We start from the raw sequence: 23,543 nt of genomic DNA on the forward strand, positions 1-23,543 counted from the left end.
CTCTGACTAAAGTCAGGGACTAGCGCGTGCACACTCAGGCCCAGAGCACGTCGGACCGCGCATATGTATTTTAGGTCACTAACTGCCCTCTCTGCCATTCACTAAAAGCGCGGACCGGAGGCCGAGCACCAAAAATGCAGCCAATGCAGGTAGCCATAAGTGCGGCAAGAAGAGTAGAGTCAGTGGAAGAGGAGAAAGCGGGGGGAGGGGAGCGGAAGGGGAGAAAGCGGGGGGAGGGGAGCGGAAGGGGAGAAAGCGGGGGGAGGGGAGCGGAAGGGGAGAAAGCGGGGGGAGGGGAGCGGAAGGGGAGAAAGCGGAGGGAGGGGAGCGGAAGGGGAGAAAGCGGAGGGAGGGGAGCGGAAGGGGAGAAAGCGGAGGGAGGGGAGCGGAAGGGGAGAAAGCGGAGGGAGGGGAGCGGAAGGGGAGAAAGCGGAGGGAGGGGAGCGGAAGGGGAGAAAGCGGAGGGAGGGGAGCGGAAGGGGAGAAAGCGGAGGGAGGGGAGCGGAAGGGGAGAAAGCGGAGGGAGGGGAGCGGAAGGGGAGAAAGCGGAGGGAGGGGAGCGGAAGGGGAGAAAGCGGAGGGAGGGGAGCGGAAGGGGAGAAAGCGGAGGGAGGGGAGCGGAAGGGGAGAAAGCGGAGGGAGGGGAGCGGAAGGGGAGAAAGCGGAGGGAGGGGAGCGGAAGGGGAGAAAGCGGAGGGAGGGGAGCGGAAGGGGAGAAAGCGGAGGGAGGGGAGCGGAAGGGGAGAAAGCGGAGCGGAAGGGGAGAAAGCGGAGGGAGGGGAGCGGAAGGGGAGAAAGCGGAGCGGAAGGGGAGAAAGCGGAGGGAGGGGAGCGGAAGGGGAGAAAGCGGAGCGGAAGGGGAGAAAGCGGAGGGAGGGGAGCGGAAGGGGAGAAAGCGGAGGGAGGGGAGCGGAAGGGGAGAAAGCGGAGGGAGGGGAGCGGAAGGGGAGAAAGCGGAGGGAGGGGAGCGGAAGGGGAGAAAGCGGAGGGAGGGGAGCGGAAGGGGAGAAAGCGGAGGGAGGGGAGCGGAAGGGGAGAAAGCGGAGGGAGGGGAGCGGAAGGGGAGAAAGCGGAGGGAGGGGAGCGGAAGGGGAGAAAGCGGAGGGAGGGGAGCGGAAGGGGAGAAAGCGGAGGGAGGGGAGCGGAAGGGGAGAAAGCGGAGGGAGGGGAGCGGAAGGGGAGAAAGCGGAGGGAGGGGAGCGGAAGGGGAGAAAGCGGAGGGAGGGGAGCGGAAGGGGAGAAAGCGGAGGGAGGGGAGCGGAAGGGGAGAAAGCGGAGGGAGGGGAGCGGAAGGGGAGAAAGCGGAGGGAGGGGAGCGGAAGGGGAGAAAGCGGAGGGAGGGGAGCGGAAGGGGAGAAAGCGGAGGGAGGGGAGCGGAAGGGGAGAAAGCGGAGGGGAGCGGAAGGGGAGAAAGCGGAGGGGAGCGGAAGGGGAGAAAGCGGAGGGGAGCGGAAGGGGAGAAAGCGGAGGGGAGCAGAAGCGGCGTGGGAAGTTGTGGAGCCTGGAGGGAGCAGAGCGGGGTTTGGGGGTGGGGCGGAGGGAAGTGAACATGATCCAGGTCTAAGGGTGGGGTGAGAGAGGAGAATGTGGTCCAGATGGGTACATGGATCACGCTCTTCTCCTCCTCTCCTCCCCTCCCCCCGTTAATCCTGGATCTCGCTTGTGCGTGAACGGCTGCAATTTGATTTCTCAGAAAGCCTGCCGCACGCTTTGTAATGTAAAAGGTGAACCCCGCCCCCACTTTCTACCCAATAAATCTGAAAACCATCCATGGCCCGCACACAATGCCCCATCGGTTACCGCAGCTCTCTCCCACAGTGTTTATTTTGACGGAGTGATTAGTGACAGTGTGGGTATTTCCAGTTTTCTATCGGTGCGTGACGTCCTCCTGTGCCGGGGCACCTGATGACGTCACTCTCAGCACATACTAAAAAGCTACGGCTCTGCTAGTGACATCACTTCCAATGACGTCACCCTCACCTGTTCCTGTTGAATAAAATGCATGTCACTAAACCAAGCTGGCAGCTCAAATTATGTAAAATAGTCAATGCTGTGGATTTGTCAAATTCAGCCTCAAGAGAAACGGCTACAGCTCCCAGCATGATCTTGCAGTGCTCGTTAATGGGGCCACATATCTGAAGGGGCCCACAAGTCAATTGCTGGGTTGGCCTGGCATGGAGCGTTTTCAGAGTCAAAGCGAGGTGGGAGGCTGCTCAATGTGGAGGCCTCACTCCTCCAGCAGATAGAGGAGTTTGGTGGGAGTTTTTATCAGATTGTGCTGATAGCATTCGACAAGGTTCCACATAAGAGACTGTTAACAAATATGATAGCACATGGAATTGGAGCTACCTATTGGTTTGCCCTCCACACCAGTCTTCGAACCTGGACATCAGTTCCTCGATACTCCAACCCTATCCATATCAACCTTATCCCACCACGGGACCTTTGACTTTAACTTTGGACTCCCTCCTATTGTCTCCTCTCTATTCCCTGTTTATTACCAGGGCATATCTATGCCAATTTTGCTATGTAACCACAGCAATGTAACTTGAGTTTCCGTGCCCATTCGCATGCACGTTTTGGCTGCCGCTCCGGACCCAAGCCCATCACTTCTATTTCCCCTTTTTTCATCTTTTCTCTTTATCACTCCAAGGCTCCTCTCTCCTGTTGTCATGCCTCCTTTTATTTTTCCCCTCTCGAGTACTCCCTACCCCAACCCTTCAGCACTCCTCAACCTTCCTACTCTCCTGCCAGTCTCAGGTTTGACTTCCTCTTAGGTAAGCCTACAGCTTCGCTCTGTGCCTCTCTTGGCATCCTCTGAAGGGCCCATTGAGGCACTCGTCGCTGCCCCATCATATTCTCTCACCGACTTTCCAGCCCAGCGCGCCTGATGGGGGCTAATCTTGCCAATCTCCTTTCTGTCCCACTCACCCCTCCCAGCGCTGACCCTGTGGACTCTGCCAGCGGATCAGTTATCACTGTCCCTCCCTCCAGAATGTCCGTTCACTTGTGATCAAGGCCCCTGCCATCCAGGAGCTTATTGTGGATGATTACGTCGACATCATGGACTTAACGGAAACCTGGCTGACGGGTGATGATACCTTCCCCATTAATGAAGCCTCCTCACCTCGCTATATCTTCCACCACTTGCCCCGCCCAGACCACTGTGGTGGCGGTGTGGCCATATCACCAAATCACACCTTAGTCTATCCTCCTAGTCCTCTGGCATCTTCTCCTCCTTTGTTCCACCCCTCTCACCTCTCTTTTAAAATCCTCGTTCTCTACTGCCCAACCAAGTACCATGCCAAGTTTCTCACTGAAATATCTTCACTGCTTTCCTCTCTCATCCTCTGCACCAAGTGACTTCTCACTCTCGGTGACTTCAAACTCCATCTCAACTCATCGTGTACTCTCTCCCCTGAGTTCACTACCCTCCTATCCTCCCTTAATCTCTCCCTCCATATATACTCCCCTACTCATATTCACGGTCACCCCCTAGACCTTGCCATCTCATGTGGCCTACTCCCATCGTGTCAATCACGGATAAAGCTATCTCTGATCACTTCCTTGTATCCCTCTCCCCCCACATCCCCCTCCCATCCCCACTTCCTTCTGTGTGCACCCATGGAAAAAAATCTCCCCCAAGTCACTTACAACAGCACTTTCAAATTCCCAACTGTCTAGTCTTTGGCCTTCCATTCACCATGACATTTCTGCAGCTACCTATCTGCTCAATCACACCCTCACCACCACCTTTGATGCCCTTGTCCCTGTTAAAACCATTACTCTCTCTCACCCTGGTCGTTCCCCCTAGTACGGCTCTTATCTCTGCTCCCTTAAGTTCAAGGAGCACAGACTTGAACGTTCAAGGCGGACAATTGGTTTAGCCATTCATCGCCAGATCTGGCTCGGCTACATAAAGCACTAACGGGTCCTGCTCTCCTCTGCCAAAACTTCTCACTATTCCAGGATCATCCTGGAATGCAAAGATAACACCCGGCATCTCTTCTCCACGACAAACCATCTTTTTAAAACCCTCTCCCCTACTCCTCCACCCTCACCTTCAACAACAAATGTGAGGAGCTCATGGACTACTTTGTCACTAGGATTGAGACCATCCGTTCAGCTGCCTCTGCCGCTTCCCTTCCCCTAGCCCACCAAGCCAAACTTCCCCTACGGTTTCCCCCCTGCCCTAGCCTTGAACTTGCATCTTTCTCTAGTTTCTCTCCTATCTCCCCTCATGTCCTCTCCAAGCTCATCTTGACCACGGGACTCACCTGCTCCCTCAACCCTATTCCTACCAAACTGCTGACCACCCAACTTCCCTTTCAGGCACCCACATTAGCTGATATTGTTAACAGTTCCCTCTTCTCAGGAACTGTCCCCCTCCCCTTTAAATCTGCCGTCATCACCCCCCTCCTCAAAAAAAACACCCTTGACCCCACTGTCCTTGCAAACTACCCAACTCCAACCTCCCTTTCCTCTCCAAAGTCCTTGAATGTGTTGTCACCTCCCAAATCCATGTCCATCTTGTCCGCATATTTGAATCCCTCCACAGTACTGAAATGGCCCTTAGCAAATCACAAATGACATCCTATGTGACTGTGACCGTGGTAAACTATCCCTCCTCATCCTTCTCAACCTGTCTGCAGCCTTTTACACAGTTGACCACACCAGCCTCCTCCAACGCCTCTCCTCCGTCGTCCAGCCAAGTGGGACTGCCCTCACCTGGTTCCATTCTTATCCAGCCAGTCATAGCCAGTGAATCACCTGCAATGGCTTCTCTTCCCGCTCTCGCACCATTACCTCTGGAGTCCCCCAAGGATCTGTCCTTGATCCCCTCCTATTTCTCATCTACATGCTGACCCTCAGTGATATCATCCGAAAATACAACGTCAGGTTCCACATGTACGCTAACGACACCCAGCTCTACCTCACCACCACCTCCCTCGGCCCCTCCACTGTTCCTGATTTGTCACACTGCTTGTCCGATATCCAGTACAGGATGAGCAAAAATTTCCTCTAACTAAACTTTGGGAAGACCAAAGCCATTGTCTTCGGCCCCCGCCACAAAGTCCGTTCCCTAGCTACAGACTCCATCCCTCCCCATGGCCATTGTCTGAGGCTGAACCCAGACCATTCACAACTGTGGCGTCCTAACTGACCCCGAGATGAGCTTCCAACCACATATCTGCTCCATCACCAAGACCGCCTAATTCCACCTCCGTAACATTGTGCGTCTCCACACCTTCCTCAGCTCATCTGCTGCTGAAACCCTCATCCACGCCTTTGCTACCTCCAGATTTGACTATTCCAATGCTCTCCTGGCCGGCCTCCCATCTTCTGCCCTCAATATATTTGAGCTCATCCAAAACTCTGCTGCATGTATCCTAACTCGCAGCAAGTTCGGTTCACCCATCGCTGACCTACATTAGCTCCTGGCCCACCAACATCTTGATTTTAAAATTCTCATCCGCATGTTGAGATCCCTCCATGGCCTCATACTTTCCTCCCTGAACCCCGTGGGGCCGGCGCCGTGCGCTCCCTGAACCCCGTGGGGCCGGCGCCGTGCGCTCCCTGAACTTGGTAGCCTGCCTGACAATGACTGGATCAAATTACAAATTCCAGAGAACTTGAATTACCCTGCAGCAGACTGAATCAAATTGCACATTGCGGACAAAGGGTTGGCTGAGTATTGTCTTCCCACATCCTGTCGGTGGCAATACCAGAATGTGTTGCAGTAGACACGACCCAAATATAACCTTGCTATTCATGAAAGGAGGGAGAGAGAAAACAGGGAACTACAGGCCAGTTAGCCTGACATCAGTCAGCGGGAAAATGCTGGAATCTATTATTAAGGACGTAGTAACAGGGCACTTAGAAAATCATAGTATGATTAGGCATAGTCAACGTGGTTTTATGAAAGGGAAATAGTGTTTGACAAATCTATTTGAGTTTTTTGAGGATGTAACTAGCAGGGTAGATAAGGGGGGGGACCAGTGGATTTTCAAAAGGCATTCGATAAGGTACCGCACAAGAGGCTGTTACACAAGATTAGGGCTCATGGGATTGGAGGTAATATATTAGCATGGATTGAGAACTGGTTAACTGACTGGAAACAGAGAGTAGGAATAAACGGGTCATTTCGGGTTGGCAGGTTGTAACTAGTGGGGTGCCGCAAGGATCAGTGCTTGGGCCTCAGCTGTTTGCAATATATATCAATGACTTAGATGAGGGGACCGAGTGAAATGTATCCAAGTTTACTGACGATACAAAGCTAGGTGGGAACATAAGCTGTGAGGAGGACGCAAAGAGGCTGCAAAGGGATACAGACAGGTCAAGTGAGTGGGTGAGTAGGTGGCAGATGGAGTATGATGTGGGGAAGTGTGAAATTATCCACTTTGGTAGCAAGAATAGAAAAGCAGAACATTTTTTAAAAGGTGAGAGACTAAGAAATGTTGTTAGTCAGAGAGATTTGGGTGTCCTTGTACACGAATCACAGAACATTAACAGGCAGGTACAGCAAGCAATAAGGATGGCAAATGGTATGTTGGCCTCTATTGCAAAGGGGTTGGAGTATAAGAGTAAGGAGGTCTTGCTGCAATTATATAGGGCTCTGGTGAGACCACACCTGGAGTACTTTATACAGTTTTGGTCTCCTTATCTAAAGGAAGGATATACTTGCCTTAGAGGCGGTGCAACAAAGGTTCACTAGATTGATTCCTGGGATGAGAGGGTTGTCCTATGAGGAGAGGTTGAGTAGAATGGGCCTATATTCTCTGGAGTTTAGAAGAATGAGAGGTGATCTCATTGAAATGTATAAAATTCTGAGAGGGCTTGATAGGGTAGATGCCGAGGCCTGTTTCCCCCTGGCTGGAGAGTCTAGAACTCGGGGTCATAGTCTCAAGATAAGAGGTCAGCCATTTAAGGCCGAGATAAGGAAAAATTTCTTCACTCAGAGGATTGTGAATCTTTGGAATTCTCTACTCCAGAGGGCTGTGGATGTTCAGTCGTTGAGTACATTCAAGACTGAGATCAATAGACTTAATGGACACAGGGAATCAAGGGATATGGGGATAGGGCGGGAAAGTGGAGTTGAGATAGATCAGCCATGATCTTATTGAATGGCGGAGCAGGCACAAGGGGCCCTACTCTTGCTCCTATTTCTTATGTTCTAAAGGCTTTTTTGGCAACACCTCCCAAACCCACGACCTACGCTATCCAGAAAGACAAAGGCAGCAGGCACATGGGAACACCATCACCTCCAAGTCTCCAAGTCACATACTATCCTGACTTAGACATACATTTGCATGCAATCTGTATATATAAAGCAGGTCCAACTCACATAACAGGTTATTCCTTTAGGCATTATAAGCACACCCTCAAGGAGCTGGTTGACTCATAGTAGATTATTATAGGAAATGTAGAAAACTTACATCAGGGATGCTACTTTCCCCCCTCTCCCAACTCCTACTGCACAGGCAAAGAAAAAGTTATAAATTTATGTACTAACCCAATCCAGACATTATGATCTCTGTCCAGTTGCATTGTGGAAAAACCCAGTTGGTAACACAGCATTGTTTTCAGTATATACGGGATGTGACGTTTTGTCTGTTAACTCTACTGTGAATAGACTGAAGACAGAAATTGGTTCCCTGATGAGATACATTATCCCACGAACCCAATTGCAACAGAGATTTGGAATGCAAATTGGATAATGTTCTTTAGATATCACATCATACCTGAGGCCAAAGTTACCGAGAAGCTTGGCCAGTCAAGTAAATGGAAAAGCAAAACCTCAAGGCCAAGAGCGTTGGAGAAAAAAAATGATGAAATAAATAGTTGCACAAGCTGGATTGTCCACTGCACAGCTGCACATAGTTTAAAGCTGTTGGTCCTTTCTGTGCCAGCACAACCTCATTACAGTATGCTCCTATAGAGCTTACAACTGATTTTGTGTAATGGCTTATAAATTTGTCTCACGTACAAACCTATGAAAGGTAGTGGGCTGTAGGGCTCGTAATTCCTAAAAAAATGTGGCTCACTGTGAAATCTGGTACATTTGCTGCACCCACAACTTCATACATATTTCGAGTAAACTCAGCTTGCAGAAGAGTGTGATTTGTGCAAAGAATTTTACAGCAAGTATACTGGAAATTAGCTTTTTTTAAAAAAAAAGTTTCAATTAGGAAGTTCAAACAATTAATCTAAAACTAGTCACAACAACAAGATAGTTTAGGGCAGTTTACAAAAGATGTAGAACACAGAATGTTCAAAATGCCACACCACTGGGCTTCATTAAGGGAGAATGTATGTGTAGCAGAGAATACGTTCAATGGAGCATGTATTAGGCTAGAAGCACTAGCCGGCTTGCATTATGGTATCCCGGTACAATTTTTCTAAGTCTTTTTGCGATCCCAGAGCCAGGAATCACTCGGCTACTGAGAGAATTTGAAAAAAAAAACATTTACAGTCACTCAGCAGGTTTTTATTTTGGACGAGTACAATACAGATCCCTATAGTCAGCTGCTTGGTGGATCAGCTAACAAGAGGCATTCCACGCTGGGACAAGAGGGATTTATTTTTTTCCTCACAACGGGATACTTATCCCGCAGCTCTGCTGAAAACAGATATAATCTGCCAATTATTGGTAAGCAGGTTGGAGTCTCTGTGACTGGTGGAACCCCATCTGAAAGTGGAAAGCCTCACCACTCCATCTTTCCCTGCCCCTTTCTCAAAATGCTAAAAAAATTAAACTCAAACATATTTAGTAGTAGTCTTGGGCAACGTAGCTTGGCATAATTAGTGAAAAAAAGTTATTAAAAAAAAATTACTATTTTGGTAGCAAAAAAGAGTAAAATTCTCTGTGAACAGAAGGGGAGAGAAACCAAATCAATGGTTTACTCAAGTACAAATGTTAGGGTTTATGGAACATTCATTACTTAATTATTGAGTAAAGGCCTTAATGTGCCCATCATTTGAGGTCAGCCTTGCCTGGAGTTCAATGACATTGTGCTGTAATCAGGGTAATTATTACCAGACAACTTACTGCAACAGGAAACAATTGTAACCCATTATAAGAGTTTTAAAAAAATAACAAGGCCATATAGTGCCATCATTTCCTCTGAGCCTGCCTGTAAATTGGCACTTTATTTTAAGGAATCCCAGATTCATTATATCGCCCAGTTTAATTCTATAAATAAGTTTGAACCAAGCGCTTCTAAGATTTAATAATCTATACTTGTCTTTTTTTCTTCCTCCCACCACTCTTCATGTGAGTGAAAAATGGGTCACTTGAACACATGCATGTTACAAACTTACAGCAAGGACAGTTAAAGAATTATGTGCAAGCTCATTCATGGCCCAGCTGTTAAAGGCATTGCCAGTGTAGCACTAAGCCATACAGTGCAGGTTCCATTCCTGGTCTGTGCCAAATTCGTTAGGCCTCAGCCAAGGCACTACAACTGGCTTTTTCTTTTATCCTTTCCAGGACTGCATGAGAGAAGAGCCTCCCCAGATTATGGGGTGGTATTCAAATCTTGGATGATTGGGCTTTAATAATGAAGCTGTTCAGTTGGAGGTCTATCAGAGACACACTGCAGAAATAGTATCAGAGGGTTCTTTTGATGGATCAGTGACTTTATCACGTGAGTAAATGAACCAGAAAGTTTCAAGGTTTGATCGCCAATCTGTGCTGAATTAATTGGGCCAGCAACTGGCTTCAGCACTCTGGTTAGGAAGAGGAGGGGAAGGGGGAAAAAAAGAGCCAGTGCTCCTAATCCAATGACCCCTGCTAGAAATAAGTTCTGGTGACTCATGTGTGAATGTGGTTAGGTGCGATATGCAAGGCCCATGCAACCACCATTAAATTCTAGAAATATGAACATGTTCTTTTAATTTCCGTTTCCGTATCACAACTAATGGGGGAAGACTTAAATGATTTCCTCTTCATTTATAGTAAAACTTTTCATCAGCAAACTGCTCTATGATCCAGTACGTGATCGTGTACAGTTCACAAAGCCACCGGAACACAAGCATGCAATAACCAAACAGATTATCTGCAATACACACACACCAATGAAGTACTTTTTGAAATGTAGTCACTGTTGTAATATGGGAAACGTGGCAACCAATTTCCGCACAGCAAGGTCCCACAAACAATGCTCCTCCAGTCTTAATCATTCTTTGACCTACTTCCTAATTGCACTGCAGGCAGGAAATCTGCCTTTCGCAACGGGGGTGAGGATCACGGCACAGGTAATCTGGTATCCTACAGTGAAAGTCATGAGGTATTTAGTGTTCCCGCCTGGTGCCCATCAACACTCAATTGCAAAGAGTGCAGATCTATAGGGATTGAGTAAGGATCAAGCTCGACTGTGATGTCCCCCCACGATCGAATAGGATGCTGACATTCACCGACTAGGCTTGCACATGAAGAATCCCCATTTGGGCAAGGTAGCGGAGGGGCTGCTGGCATTCGTAGAACTGTACTACAGCAAGAGTTAGCACCTTCAGCAGAGGAGGGGAGAAAATGGGCAGGAAAACGCCATTTAAAAGGAACACAGACAATTGCCATGGAATGGAACAATGCAAATTCCCACCATTCTTAACACCCCCTACCTCCACTCTCCCAGACACCTATGGGTTTAGAGAAAGAGACAGATAGAACTTTGGTGGTCGTGAGTTAAAGCACAATGCTGGGACAAAATAGAGGGAACTTTCCTTTCCCATAATCCATTCTGTAGCTGGGAAACTTGGTGGGAAAATGTTAATTTCCCAGCATGACACCCCATACATTTTAATACAAAAGAATTCTGTGGAGATTTGCCTGCCCTTACAACATACCAGAGGTCTCACCATCAGTTCCCCTTTAAAAAAAAATTATAAAGATCCCCCCAGTTGATTTTGTACTTTTTGTTGAAGTGGCATGTGCTGATATCAGGATTTACTGAGCCTGACAGTATGAGGGAGCTGAAGCAACATCAGCGATACAGTCCTGCTTCAGCCATTTGCCTGTAGGTTTGTTAATTCAACTAAGGTATAATTTAAGAGGAAAGATCCCTTAAAATAATGCCAATTTTAACTATTCTTATACATGATGCTTCATTAAAGCACAAACACGCCATCCACATCCTTCACCGTATTTTGTACTTCCCTTTCTTTCCACACAATACAATGCAACAGACTTGGTTTATGCAAATATGGTGCAACCAGGTAAATCAAGCAACAGAAAAAAAATTAGCAATTCACATATTAAACATCCTGATTCAACTGTAACATTACACTAAATTAGTAATGCATTTCTCAGGGAATTTAATTGCACTCTAAATATACCATTAAAATTTAGGAACATGTCAGATGTATTAGTGAAATCATCAGCAACAACCAGAATAGTCTGAAACAGTTAGTTGTGATACTACTTTCAGTATTTAACTTACCCTCCACTGATCCCTTTATGATGCATATAGCACAGACTTTAGGGTTGTCGTAGTAACCCTAGAATGTAGAACCAACAAAAACAAAATGGTTAATTAATATTAGTATTTCAGTATTTTCACCACACTGTGGTAGCTTTAATATACAGTCTATGCACAGTTGTAATAAATCCAGTTTTCCTTTTCAATTCAATTCCAAACCATAATGGCGGCAATCAACATTAATTCGCTAGTGTAATATTAAAACAATTCTCCTGGGAAGGGGCACAAGGTTTGCTTTTGTAAGTTCCTTCGTGTGAAAGTGAGTTCAAACTTCCATTTGTAATTGGATTTTTCTTCCTCCACCACCAACAGCTGTACCATATGTTAGGATCTGCGACACCACTGGAGGCCTCGCGCCCTCGTTTTCAGAACTCCACAGGCTAAGCTGTGCTGCAGCATGTCCTGGGACTACTGAATGTCAAATCCTTGCTCTGCTGACTTCAGCGCTGAGCTGGTGCGGAATTAAAATCTCAAACTAATATGTTATGCCTCCCAGAACAGTCCAGTTATGCTTTTCATTAAGACTTATTTCGGGCCCCCTGGTGGCTCAGCAAGTCTATCCAGTGAATAGACAAAGAAGGTCCTAGGGTACTATCCCTATTCTGTGTTAACATTGTTGCTATCCTGCATGATATTAACAGAGGTGCTACAACTGGCTTCAGTCCTCTGGGTTACGGAGAGGAGATCACCCAGGATTCCCGCTGCAGTAATCCCTGCTGGAAGTGCATGCATGTGGATGTTGCGATGAGTGCAGGTTTGGACTTGGCTATGATGCTCCCCAAAATCAAATAGCCTGTCAACACTCACCATCATGGCTCACACATGAAGAATGAGTTGACGTACCAGGAGGCATCCAGTCTGGGGAAAACGGACCTTAGCAAGGAGCTAACCCCATCAGGACAAGAGGTGAGGGGAGAAAATTGGCCAAAATTGAGGACAGAAATTTCAACACCAGACCTAAAGTCAAGGGAGTCGATGCCCTGCACTCTATCCCACATTATTTTTGACAGCAAGTGGTGGCATATAGCTACACACAGTGAACAGGGACACGGGCAAGGAGAACAAAAAAAGTCGAGTTAGAAACAGCAATTTAAACTTACATTTTTATAGACAGGAACTCTTAACGGTTAAGATCACAAATGCAATTTATTCACTATGGTACTATTTTAAATAATTATGAAGACGTTCCACATTCTGCGTGAACATTAAGACCATGCGATACAAAGGCAGCATTAAACACAATGAACCCACTACTACGATAATAGCTCAGAAAATAACTCCTTGTTTTATTGAAATTAGCCATTTATATAGTGTAGTATGAAGAGTTGTAGAAAAAAATGTTTAAGCCTGAATTATAATTAAATTTTAAGTACTGTCTTGCTGCTTGCTCAGAGGGATGTGCATTTTTTTTTAAAAACTATTTTAGAGAAAGCATTGATGAATGTGACAGAATGAGGAATGTCATGAATTGATTACTGTAAAATATAATACAAGTACACAGGCTAGCGGATGATAAAGTACTAAATGCAAAATTATTGTTAAACAAATTATATAGTTCATCCTCGTGAATGCGATAAAATACTTCTTTAGTTCTTACTTCACAGCAGCCTGTTTGTATAGCATTAACAATGCCTTTAACATGCTGTTTTCATTATGGGCTGGTTTATCTTTATATCAGCAACACCATTAGTGTGATGACTCACAAATATGTAATGGCTCTTGTGATCACTTATTTGGCTAAGTTCCTAGCATCTCTGGTAGGAGGAAAACACAAGTCAGGATATCCAATATGTAGCTCTGGGAAGTAAGCCATGGATCTTTGAAGGGGATATGGTGATTGGTACCATTTTAACAATGGCAAATTATCTCACATTATATAAACATACTGTGTGTTCAATATACTTCCATGAATGTGAAAAGATAAATAAGTTACAAAGTCTGCAGGAGCAAACAGTTCAATATTATCACAAGGTCATAAAATGTTGCTGAATAGTCAATTATTTACAAGTTTAACCAGTTTATCTTTGGCCTTAAAGTAAGCGATTTCTACAGTCAAGGAAGCCCCTTATAAGGTAGGAAACTAAAACTAAAATCTGCAAAGTAAACATGGTTAAACTCATTCCACAACCTCCCACAGCTGTGCTGATCATGATCATGCTGCAAACTGGACTTGGCGTTGGGTAAGGACAGAATTGGCCTCAGCTGTGATGCTCCACACAGTTCAGTAAGCTTGTGACACTTTGGTCTGGTCTCACACATGAAGAATGACTACTTGGGCAAGGTACCAAAGAGCTGCTGGCACCCATGGAACTGCACCCCAGCATAAGTCAGTACCCTCAGTAGACTAGGGGAGAAAAATCAGCTGGTAGCACTCTTGCCTCTGAGTCAGAGGGTTGTGGTTTCAAGCCCCAATCCAGGACTTGAGCCCATAATCTAGGCTGGCATATCAATGCCGTAACCGAGGGAGTGCTACACTGTCGGTGGTGCCATCTTTTTTGGTCGACATAAGTGCGATATTGACATAAACGGGTTCGAGATAAGTGGGTAGGACTGTATCAGTAACCAATTTACCAAAGTACTCCCTAGCAATGGAGCAACTCTCGAGCTGCAGATCAATTCTGAAATATACTAACATGTATGTATGTATCCAACGTGCTAGCTAGTCACTCAACAGACTTACTGGGCTGGTAAAGCTGTGGGTCACCAAATGAGTGCAGCAATAACATTAATACAGATAACAGCGTAGCGTTGGTACCATGTTACTTTATCAGATTAAGGGAACCTGTGCATGTCAAAATGAGGGACGTTAATGCTGGGGAATAGAACACTTTGCATTTCACAGATTCAGTGTCAGCATCAAGCACTCTCAGGTCAGGTACAGCACACCCTACCCCAATAATGTGCCTGAGCCTCAACCTCAACCTCACAATAACACCTCTACAGCAGGGGTGTCCAAGAGCAATCTTTGGGTCAAGTGCAGCCCCCTGCTCTAACAATATGGTCTGAGAGCCCAGGCATGTCAGGCCTATTTGTACTTATTCCTTATTCGCTGGTTTTTCCTGTTTGAATTTTCTGGGCCTGTAGGTTTGGAAAGGGATGTTCTTAATGTTATTGCCTCAGTGGTGTTATGTCCTAAAACAGAACAACAACTTGCATTTATATAGTGCCTTTAACATAGTAAAACATCCCAAGATGCTTCCTAGGAGTATTATCAAACAAAATTTGACACCGAGCCACGTAAGGAGATATTAAGACAGGTGAAAGAGGTAGGTTTTAAGCAGAGTCTTAAAGGAGGAGAGAGAGGTAGAGAGGCGGAGAGGTTTAGGGAGATAATTCCAGAGCTTAGGGCCTAGGCAGCTGAAGGCACGGCCACCAATGGTGGAGCGATTAAAATTGGGGATGCGCAAGAGGCAAGAATTGGAGGAGCGCAAAGATCTCGGAAGGTTGTAGGGCTGGAGGAGGTTACAGCGATAGGGAGGGGCGAGGCCATGGAGGGATTTGAAAATAAGGATGAGAATTTTAAAATCGAGGCTATCCTGGACCAGGAACTAATGTAGGTCAGCGAGCACCGGGGTGATGGGAGAATGGGACTTGGTGCGAGTTAGGATACGGGCAGCAGAGTTTTGGATGAGCTCAAGTTTATGGAGAGTGGAAGAAGGGAGGCTGGACAGGAGATCATTGGAATAGTCAAGTCTAGAGGTAACAAAGGCATGGATGAGGGTTTCAGCAGCAGATGAGCTGAGGCAGGGTCAGAGACGGGCGATGTTACGGAGGTGGAAGTAGGCGGTCTTGGTGATGGAGTAGATATGTGGTCGGAAACTCATCTCAGGGTCAAACAGGACACCGAGGTTGCGAACGGTCTGGTTCAGTCTGAGACAGTGCCCATGGAGAGCAATGGAGATGGTGGCTAGAGAACGGAGTTTGTAGTGGGGAAGACAATGGCTTCGGTCTTCCCAATATTTAGTTGGAGGAAATTTTTGCTCATCCAGTACTGGATGTCGGACAAGCAGTGTGACAAATGAGAGACAGTGGAGAGGTCGTCAGAGGTGGTGGTGAGGTAGAGCTGGGTGTCGTCAGCGTACATGTGGAATCCGACGTCGTGTTTTCAGATGATGTCGCTGAGAAGCAGTATGTAGATGAGAACTAGGAGGGGGCCAAGGGTTGATCCTTGGGGGACGCCAGAGGAAACAGCGTGGAAACAGCAGCCGTTGCAGGTGATTCTCTGGCTACGACTGGATAGATAAGAATGGAACCAGGCGAACGCAAGATCTGTGAGTATCAGCCACTTGAGGTAAACAGAAATTAATCGAAACATTGATTTATATGTGGGCCTCGAGGCTCTATGGTACACACCTAAGCAGCCCACAAAGACAAAAATCTCCTCTACAGCACCAATCCTTCTAATAGTGTTGAATTAAATGTTCATTTTTACTAAGATCGGTGAGCCCATGCCACCAGAAATCATTTCGTTTAGACTTCTGAAAAAAAAATTGTTCACAATTAAGTAACGTTAAACGTTTTCCTTACTTTGACAAATTCTACGAGTAGTTTCCCGTTAAATGTAGATACTTCTCCCTGAACGCTGAGTTTTCCTTTTCTAACAGTGAAAGATACCAGTTCATCGTGTGCTGTGCTGTGTCCCACTTTTTCAAATATATCCAGATCTTTCACTACTACGTGCTGCCCATTTAGTCTCACATCAAAGACCTAGAGAGGGAAGAAAACAAATCATAAAACAATCAACATTGGTTTATCCTGAAGGCCCAATTACCATATTGATGCTAGGGTAAAAACATTAATTCACAAATAGATCACACCCCAACTTAAACCAATTTTCTTAGCTTTTAAAAAGAATGCAGCTTCTATGTGAGTTAATATGGTAGATAAAAAACTCTTTTCATCACTAATTAATGGCAATACAATACTCTTATTCAAAGCGACAGTTTTAAACCACTAACTACACACCCCATGAATGCTCCCCACAATGGCACGATTGTAAATTTCTGAAGCATTGCTGAATTTAAGCCCATAGTTCTTTGTAGAGAAGTAGATGGGTGTATATGGAGGATACATCAGTGCTTCATGATTCTAGGCCAGCTCCTGAGGTCTTCCTTCTACTATCACAGGAACTACTGATGATTAAGACTTGACTCATCATTAATAGGTAAGGGAGTTTAAACGAAAACACAAATTGTTACAAATAGCACTGTCAGCAACCCTAAGCTATACTTTTGGCTCCGCAAAGCAGTCCGGTCAGGCAGAGCTCTGTGAATGTGTACTTACATGCACATGCAACTGCTTCTTGCATTTATATAGTGCCTTTAATGTAGTAAAACATCTCGAGGCGCCTCATAGAAGCGTTATACCGAGCCACATAAGGAGATATTAGGACAGGTGACCAAAAGCTTGGTCAAACACCTAGGTTTTAAGGAGTGTCTTAAAAGGAGGAGAGAGGGGCGGAGAGATTTAGGGAGGGAATTCCAGAGCTTAGGGCCTAGGCAGCTGAAGGCACAGCTGTCGATGGTGGGGAGTTTAAAATCGGGGATGTGCAAGAGGCCAGAACTGGAGGAGCGCAGGGATCTGAGGATTGTAGGGCTGGAGGAGGTTACAGAGATAAGAAGGGGCAAGGCCATGGAAGGATTTGAAAACAAGGATGAGAATTTTAAAATAAGAGCTCTGTGAATGCGTACTTGCATGCATGTGCAGAGCTCTGTGCGTCAGTATCCAAATGTTGGTTACATTTTTAACATTAGAATAGAGGTGAAGAGACAGATGGTTGTTTGCTTATGCTAAGAAGTTAAAAATGAGGTTGAGAACTTCCTAAAGTTTGCAGTTAAAGCGCAGCGGAGAGTAAAGCCAAAGTGGAGCAGGACAACTCCATTGAAGTGATCTGATACTGCTTCTTCAAAATGAGATATGCTATTAGTTTGGCCTCTCCCAAGGTATACTGTTATGCATAGATGATGGAACCTGTAGTGTAACTGGGCCATAATACTGCCTCCCACAGAACAAAATACAATACAGAATCTGGGCTACCTCAAACTGTACTTGAAACAAACCTACTTGAAATACTGATGCAGTTACATAGGTGTTTCTTTAGATTATACTGGAGCATGTAAAGTTTACATCCATTAAAGTTATCTATAAAATTATATTTATGCACAGAATTGTTTCATGTCCGGACAATAGATGCAGCCTCAATAATTTAATTTTTTTTTAAATGACATTTTAATTGTAAACCTGATCTCGTTGAAGCCAAATCTCCTCCTCATCAACGTTATCTTTGGTTAGCAGACCTGTTAATCTGGTCTCCAATTTATCACCCTCACTAAATGGCTTTACCATTTGTGAAACCACCTTCCATAGTGTTTTGACTAGTCTTTAGCCCTGGTGGCATCTGCTGATTTGGTCACATGGTTCTCTTACTAGAATCTTGGGGCAGGATTTTAATATGCCGGTGGGAGGAGTGGGGGTGGGATTTGTGGGTGCAAAACCCGGAAGGGAAGTAGGCGGGTCACGATTGAGGGGTCAATCAAAGCCTCTTCCGGGTTTCGAGCCCGGCTGCCGACAGGAGCTGCACATCCGAGGTGGGGCGGGGGCGGGGGGAGAAAGAGAAAGAGACCTCATCGGCAGTTAGGATAGAAATTGTGTGTGGGGAGGTGGGGGTGATGTGGAGAACAAAGATCAGAGTGGAGACATCAAATATCAGGATCAGAGTGGAGTCATTGGAGATTGGGGTGGGGGGGGCCTCGTCCTTCGTTTTTAAGGTGTATTTGTTTACAATGGGAAATGTAATTTTATTTTATTTATTTAGTTTATTTTTCACTGATCCGCCCTTCGCTCCTGGTTTCAGCAGGCCTGAACGGAAGCCATGGGAAAGCCGCCCAGGTAACGTTAAAATTTTTTAAGCGTCCAATACACAAAAAATAAACTACCTTAAGTACCTCAATGAAGTACATTTGCCCCTTTAATTATCGACCTGCTGGATTTAAGTGGGGGCGGGACTTCCCGGTGACTGAAGTACACGCACACACAGATTTGCCGGAGTCTCATTCAAAAACGTGCGGGTTCCAGCCGGAATGTCTGCCCGCTCCCAGAAACAGTGATTTTGATTGCTCCCCCCGCCCCCAACCCACCCGTTTGTCCCTTTTAAAATCCTGCCCTTGGTATCAACATAGTTCTCTTACTAGAATCTTAACTAGAATCTACCTCACTCTTAAAATACCAGACCACAGAGGCCTTGATTCGAAGATTCAGCTATAAGCTGGAAGTTGATGTTTAAAATACTGGGATCCAACCTATTAAAACAAAAGGAAACAAATATTCTTGGAAGGCTTAGGGATTTTAAACCATTTTACTTCAGTTACTTAGTGTGGCACCCTTCATAAGTCAGGGTATAAATGCACTGTGTGGTATGGAATTGAGCCCACTGACCAAGAAGATCCCAAGTTATGCTTCCTGCTCGGTGTGAAGTTTGTACCAGGGCACCAGTAGGGGTACGTATGGCCTCAGAGTCCCTGAACTAGTGAGAAGGAAAAATTAGCTAAGGTTCTTGTTCCTAGATCCTGGCTGGAAAGTGTGTATGTGAATGAAGGCGAGGTCAGGATTAGGCTCGGCCATGGTATAAACCCATTGTAAATAGCCTGCTGACACTTATTGTCTTTGTTCTGCATGTGTGAACCGTCACAAGGGTGAAGTCCTGGAGAATTGCTGGTGCATGTGGAGCCAAAACCCAACAAAAGTCAGCCCCTTCAGGAAAGAAGAGGTGAAAATTGGGGGGGGGGGTGGTGGTGAAGAGAATAGATTTCCCGCAGGTAAATGCGCCTTGTAGTGGAACTGAAGGTTTCAGGTGCACTCCCTGGTTTGTGCTGAGTTAGCTGATCTCAGCCTGCACACCGGTGAGGGTATTAAAAATGGCCACAATGTTCTTAGGACAGCGAGAGAGAAAAATCAGCCAGGGACCTCTCTCATTATGGCTACCCTGTGATCCTATTGGAAAGTGCGTCTGTTGATATTGGCTGTGACTAGGATCAGCTGGGTGGCCCCTCACAGTTGAAAAGTCTGCCAACACTCAATGGCACGGCTTACATATGAGCACTGAATAAGGTAGTGGAAGACCACTGACACCCATAAAATTACACCCCACAATGGACAAGTGACTTCAGGAAAGGAAGAGGAGAGAAGAGAGAGAGAAAAAATTTAAATCTGATAACTTTACTCTTCCTAGTACAGGAATCCATTTTATTGTGGTCGAAAGTGTTTTTTTGCATAAACCTTTCGACGAGGGACAGGTGGGGCGGAATGGTCCAACTGGACGGAGTGTTCCGTGGCAGCGTGGCCAGGCCCATCCTTCGCAACACCGGGGATAGGTAGGACCTCAGCACGTAGTGACATTTTGTGTTTTCGTACCAAGGGTCCACGCAAAGCTTGATGCAGCCGCACACAAAAGTGACCATCAGGATGAGGGCCACGTTGGGCACACCTTTCCCCCCTTTCTCTGGAGATTTGTACATTGTGTCCCTGCGGACACTGTCCATTTTTGACCTCCAGATAAAGCGGAAGATGGCTCGGGTGACTGTCACGGCGCAGGAGCGAGGTATGGGCCAAGTACAGCAACACCGAGAGCACCTCGCACCTGATGACCAGGTTTTTGCCCACAATTGAGCTGGATCGTTGATCCCACAGTCCCGGTTTCTGTTTCACCTTAGAAATACGCTCCTTCCAGTTTTTGGTGCACGCCCCGCCCCCCCCGAACCAGATCCCCAGCACCTTCAGGTAATCCGACTTGACGGTGAAGGGGACAAAGGATCGGTCGGTCCAGTTCCCAAAGAACATGGCCTCGCTCTTGGTGTGATTTACCCTGGCCCGAGGCCAGTTCGAACAGGTCGTAGATGCTCATCAATCTGCGGACCGACAGCTAATCCGAGCAAAAGACGGCGACGTCGTCCATGTACAGGGAGGCCTTGACCTGAGTGCCTCTGCTGCCTGGGATCGTCACCCCTCTTATGCCCGCATCCCTCCTGATGGACTCGGCAAAGGGTTCGATGCAGCACACGAACAAGACAGAGGAGAGAGAACAGCCCTGACTGACTCCAGATTTGATCGGGAAGCTTTCTGATTCCCACCCGTTGATTGAAACGGTGCTACTGATGTTTGTGTAGAGCAGTTGGATCCAATTGCGGATTCCCTCCCCAAATCCCATTTTGGAGAGCACGTCCATCATGTACGTGTGGGATATTCTGTCAAAGGCCTTCTCCTGGTCCAGGCTGATCAGGCAGGTATTCACCCCCCTGTCCTGTATGTAGGCGATCGTATCCCTGAGTAGCGCTATGCTATCAATGATCTTCCTGCCGGGCACGGCGCAGGTCTGATCGGGGTGAATTACCACCTTCAGGGCTGACTTGACCCGATTGGCGATGACCTTGGACGGTCCGCACGTAACGTCCTCGAGACCCTGCGGGAAAAGGAGACGATGGATCCTGTCAGTTAGTTCCCCGAGCAGACTGTCGATGTCATTTGGCAGAACACTTCATCGCCAGAACTTTCAAACAAGCACCAAGACATAGCTTAGCTGGTGGTGAGAAGGGCCCTTCCTGTAGATCCTTCGTGCACTCCCGGACTCTCAGCACCACCGCACATGGTCTCCGAGGAGGCTGCAGTGCAGACGAAACAGTCACCCATCTCCTTCTCGAATGCGCCTTTGCAAAGAAGATCTGGAGAGAGATGCAGTGGTATCTGTCCAAGTTCGTCCCGAGCAGCTCCGTAACACAGGACTCTTGTGCTCTACGGGTTGTTCCCGGGGATGCACACCGAGACAGACATCAACTGCTGCTGGAAGACCATTAACTCGGTGAAAGATGCTCTTTGGTCTGCCCGAAACCTGCTGGTCTTCCAGTGCATGGAGCTGTCCTCGACCGAGTGTTGCAGACTGGCACATTCCAAGGTCCAGGACTACGTGCTCAGGGACGCACTGAAACTAGGTGCGGCCGCCGCAAAGGCTCTGTGGGGAAAGGCAACCATTTAGAGCCTTCCCGCCATTGTACACAGAGGGGCTGCAATCAGGGAAAAACCCCCCCGGGCAGAATGTAAAATTCAAATTGCTGTAATGTACCTGTAATGTACCTGTAATGAATCTGTAATCAATAATCTGTATTGAGTATAATGCAATGAGACACCCCAGAGTGTCATGAACTGTAATTATGTACAATGTGTTCATTGAACTGTACTTGATTTAACCTGCAAATTGTATAATCTGTATTGTGTACATTTGGAATGTGATATGACAACAGTATTGTATGTTTTTGCTACAAATTTTATAAATAAATTATATTTTTTGAAAAAAAGAATCCATTTTATTAAAACCAGCCTGTCCTGATTATACAACAAAATCCTTGTTTTCTTTCACAATGTCCCTCTGTAATGTTTAGTACAAAAGAAAAAAATGGCTTGTTATTCTATTAAAGGTGTTACAATGTAATGGTGATATAAAAGCTTTAAAGATATATACAGAAAAGAACCACTAAAGGACAATCAACAATCAAAGGGTTGAGTAGTGACACTACAGGCTTTTTTCAGGTAATTGTTAATCAATCTGCAAACATCTCTACGCCCAGAACAATAATCTTGAAAAAAAACAGGAGCACCTGAAGCGATAGATCTGGTAACGAGTCTTCGCTCAAGAATGAAAATCCTGTTTTCAATAAGGTATCAGTATTTATCCTCTATATGGTGTTCCTCTCTTTGAGAAAATCATATTACACATGAATGTTGTAGAAAGTACATATCATTGGTGTATGAAGAACTGATTAATCAAAAAGTATTAGCAATTTGTTCAGACATGTACAATTGGGAACAATAAAGTTCCTAGTGAACAAAGATGCTGCTCCTCGGCGACATCATTTGAAAACACGAGGTTCCACATGTAGGCTGGCGATGCCCAGCTCTACCTCACCACCACCTCCGTCCACCATCTGATTTGTCACACTGCTTGTCCGACATCCAGTACTGGACGAGCAAAACTTTCCTCCAACTAAATATTGGGAAGACTGAAGCCATTGTCTTCAGTCTCTGCCACAAACTCCATTCCCTAGCCACCGACTTCATCCCTCTCCCTGGCCACCGTGTCAGGCTGAACCAGATCATTCGCAACCTTGGCATCCTATTTGACCCCGAAATGAGCTTCCAAACCCATTTCCGCTTCATCACCAAGACCGCCTACTTTCACCTCTGTAACATCGTCCATCTCCACCCCAACTCAGCTCATCTGCTGCTGAAACCCTCATCCATGCCTTTGTTGTCTTCTAGACATGACCATTCCAATGCTCTCCTGGTCGGCCTCCCATCTTCCACTCTCCATAAACTCTGCTGCCCGTATCATAACTCGCACAAAGTCCGTTCGCCCATCACCCGTGCTCGCTGACCTACAAGGGTTCCTGGTCTGGGATAGCCTCAATTTTAAAATTCTTATCCTGGTTTTCAAATCCCTCCATGGCCTTGCCCCTCCCTTTCTCAGTAACCTCCTCCAGCCCTACAACCCTCGAGATCTCTGTGCTCCTCCAATTCTTTCCTTTTGCACATCCCTGATTTTAATTGCTTCACCATTGGCAGCCGTGCCTTCAGCTGTGTGGGCCCTAATATCTGGAAATCCCTCTCTAAACCTCTCTGTCTCTCTCTCTCTCCTTTAATACGCTCCTTTAAACCTACATCTTCGACCAATCTTTTGGTCATCTGTCTTAATATCTCTATGTGGCTCGTTGCCAAATTTTGTTTGAAAATTCTTCTGTGAAGCGCCTTGAGACGTTTTATTACGTTAAAGGCTATATAAATGCAAGTTGCAGTATAGTAGACATGCAATGCTACGAACACAGGACACACATTAATTGAAAGTATTTTCTGTGGGCATAGATTAGTCCACAATGCCCTGGTGACTCAATGCAGATTATCAGAGATCGCTCCACAATCTGTGACACATGAAGTGTTCCGTAATGATTTGAATTCTGAATCGAACAATACAATAATCAATCCTACTATTGTACTGAGTAGCAATCTGATGTGGTTTCACTCAGG

The 23,543-nt window shown here is 46.3% G+C and overlaps 1 protein-coding gene across 2 annotated transcripts in view; it reads right to left on the minus strand.

Moving 5' to 3' along the window:
- Positions 1-23,543, minus strand: part of mlec (malectin) — a 64,023-nt gene that overhangs the window by 13,351 nt on the left and 27,129 nt on the right. For both annotated transcript variants that reach the window (XM_068005658.1, XM_068005659.1), the window contains 2 exons: positions 16,005-16,184; positions 11,439-11,496 (listed from right to left, as the gene is read on the minus strand). In XM_068005658.1, coding sequence (XP_067861759.1) covers positions 11,439-11,496; positions 16,005-16,184 — 238 coding nt within the window. The remainder of the gene's footprint in view (positions 1-11,438; positions 11,497-16,004; positions 16,185-23,543) is intronic.

Source organism: Heptranchias perlo, chromosome 25 (genome assembly GCF_035084215.1).
Source record: "Heptranchias perlo isolate sHepPer1 chromosome 25, sHepPer1.hap1, whole genome shotgun sequence".
Lineage (NCBI taxonomy): Eukaryota > Metazoa > Chordata > Chondrichthyes > Hexanchiformes > Hexanchidae > Heptranchias > Heptranchias perlo.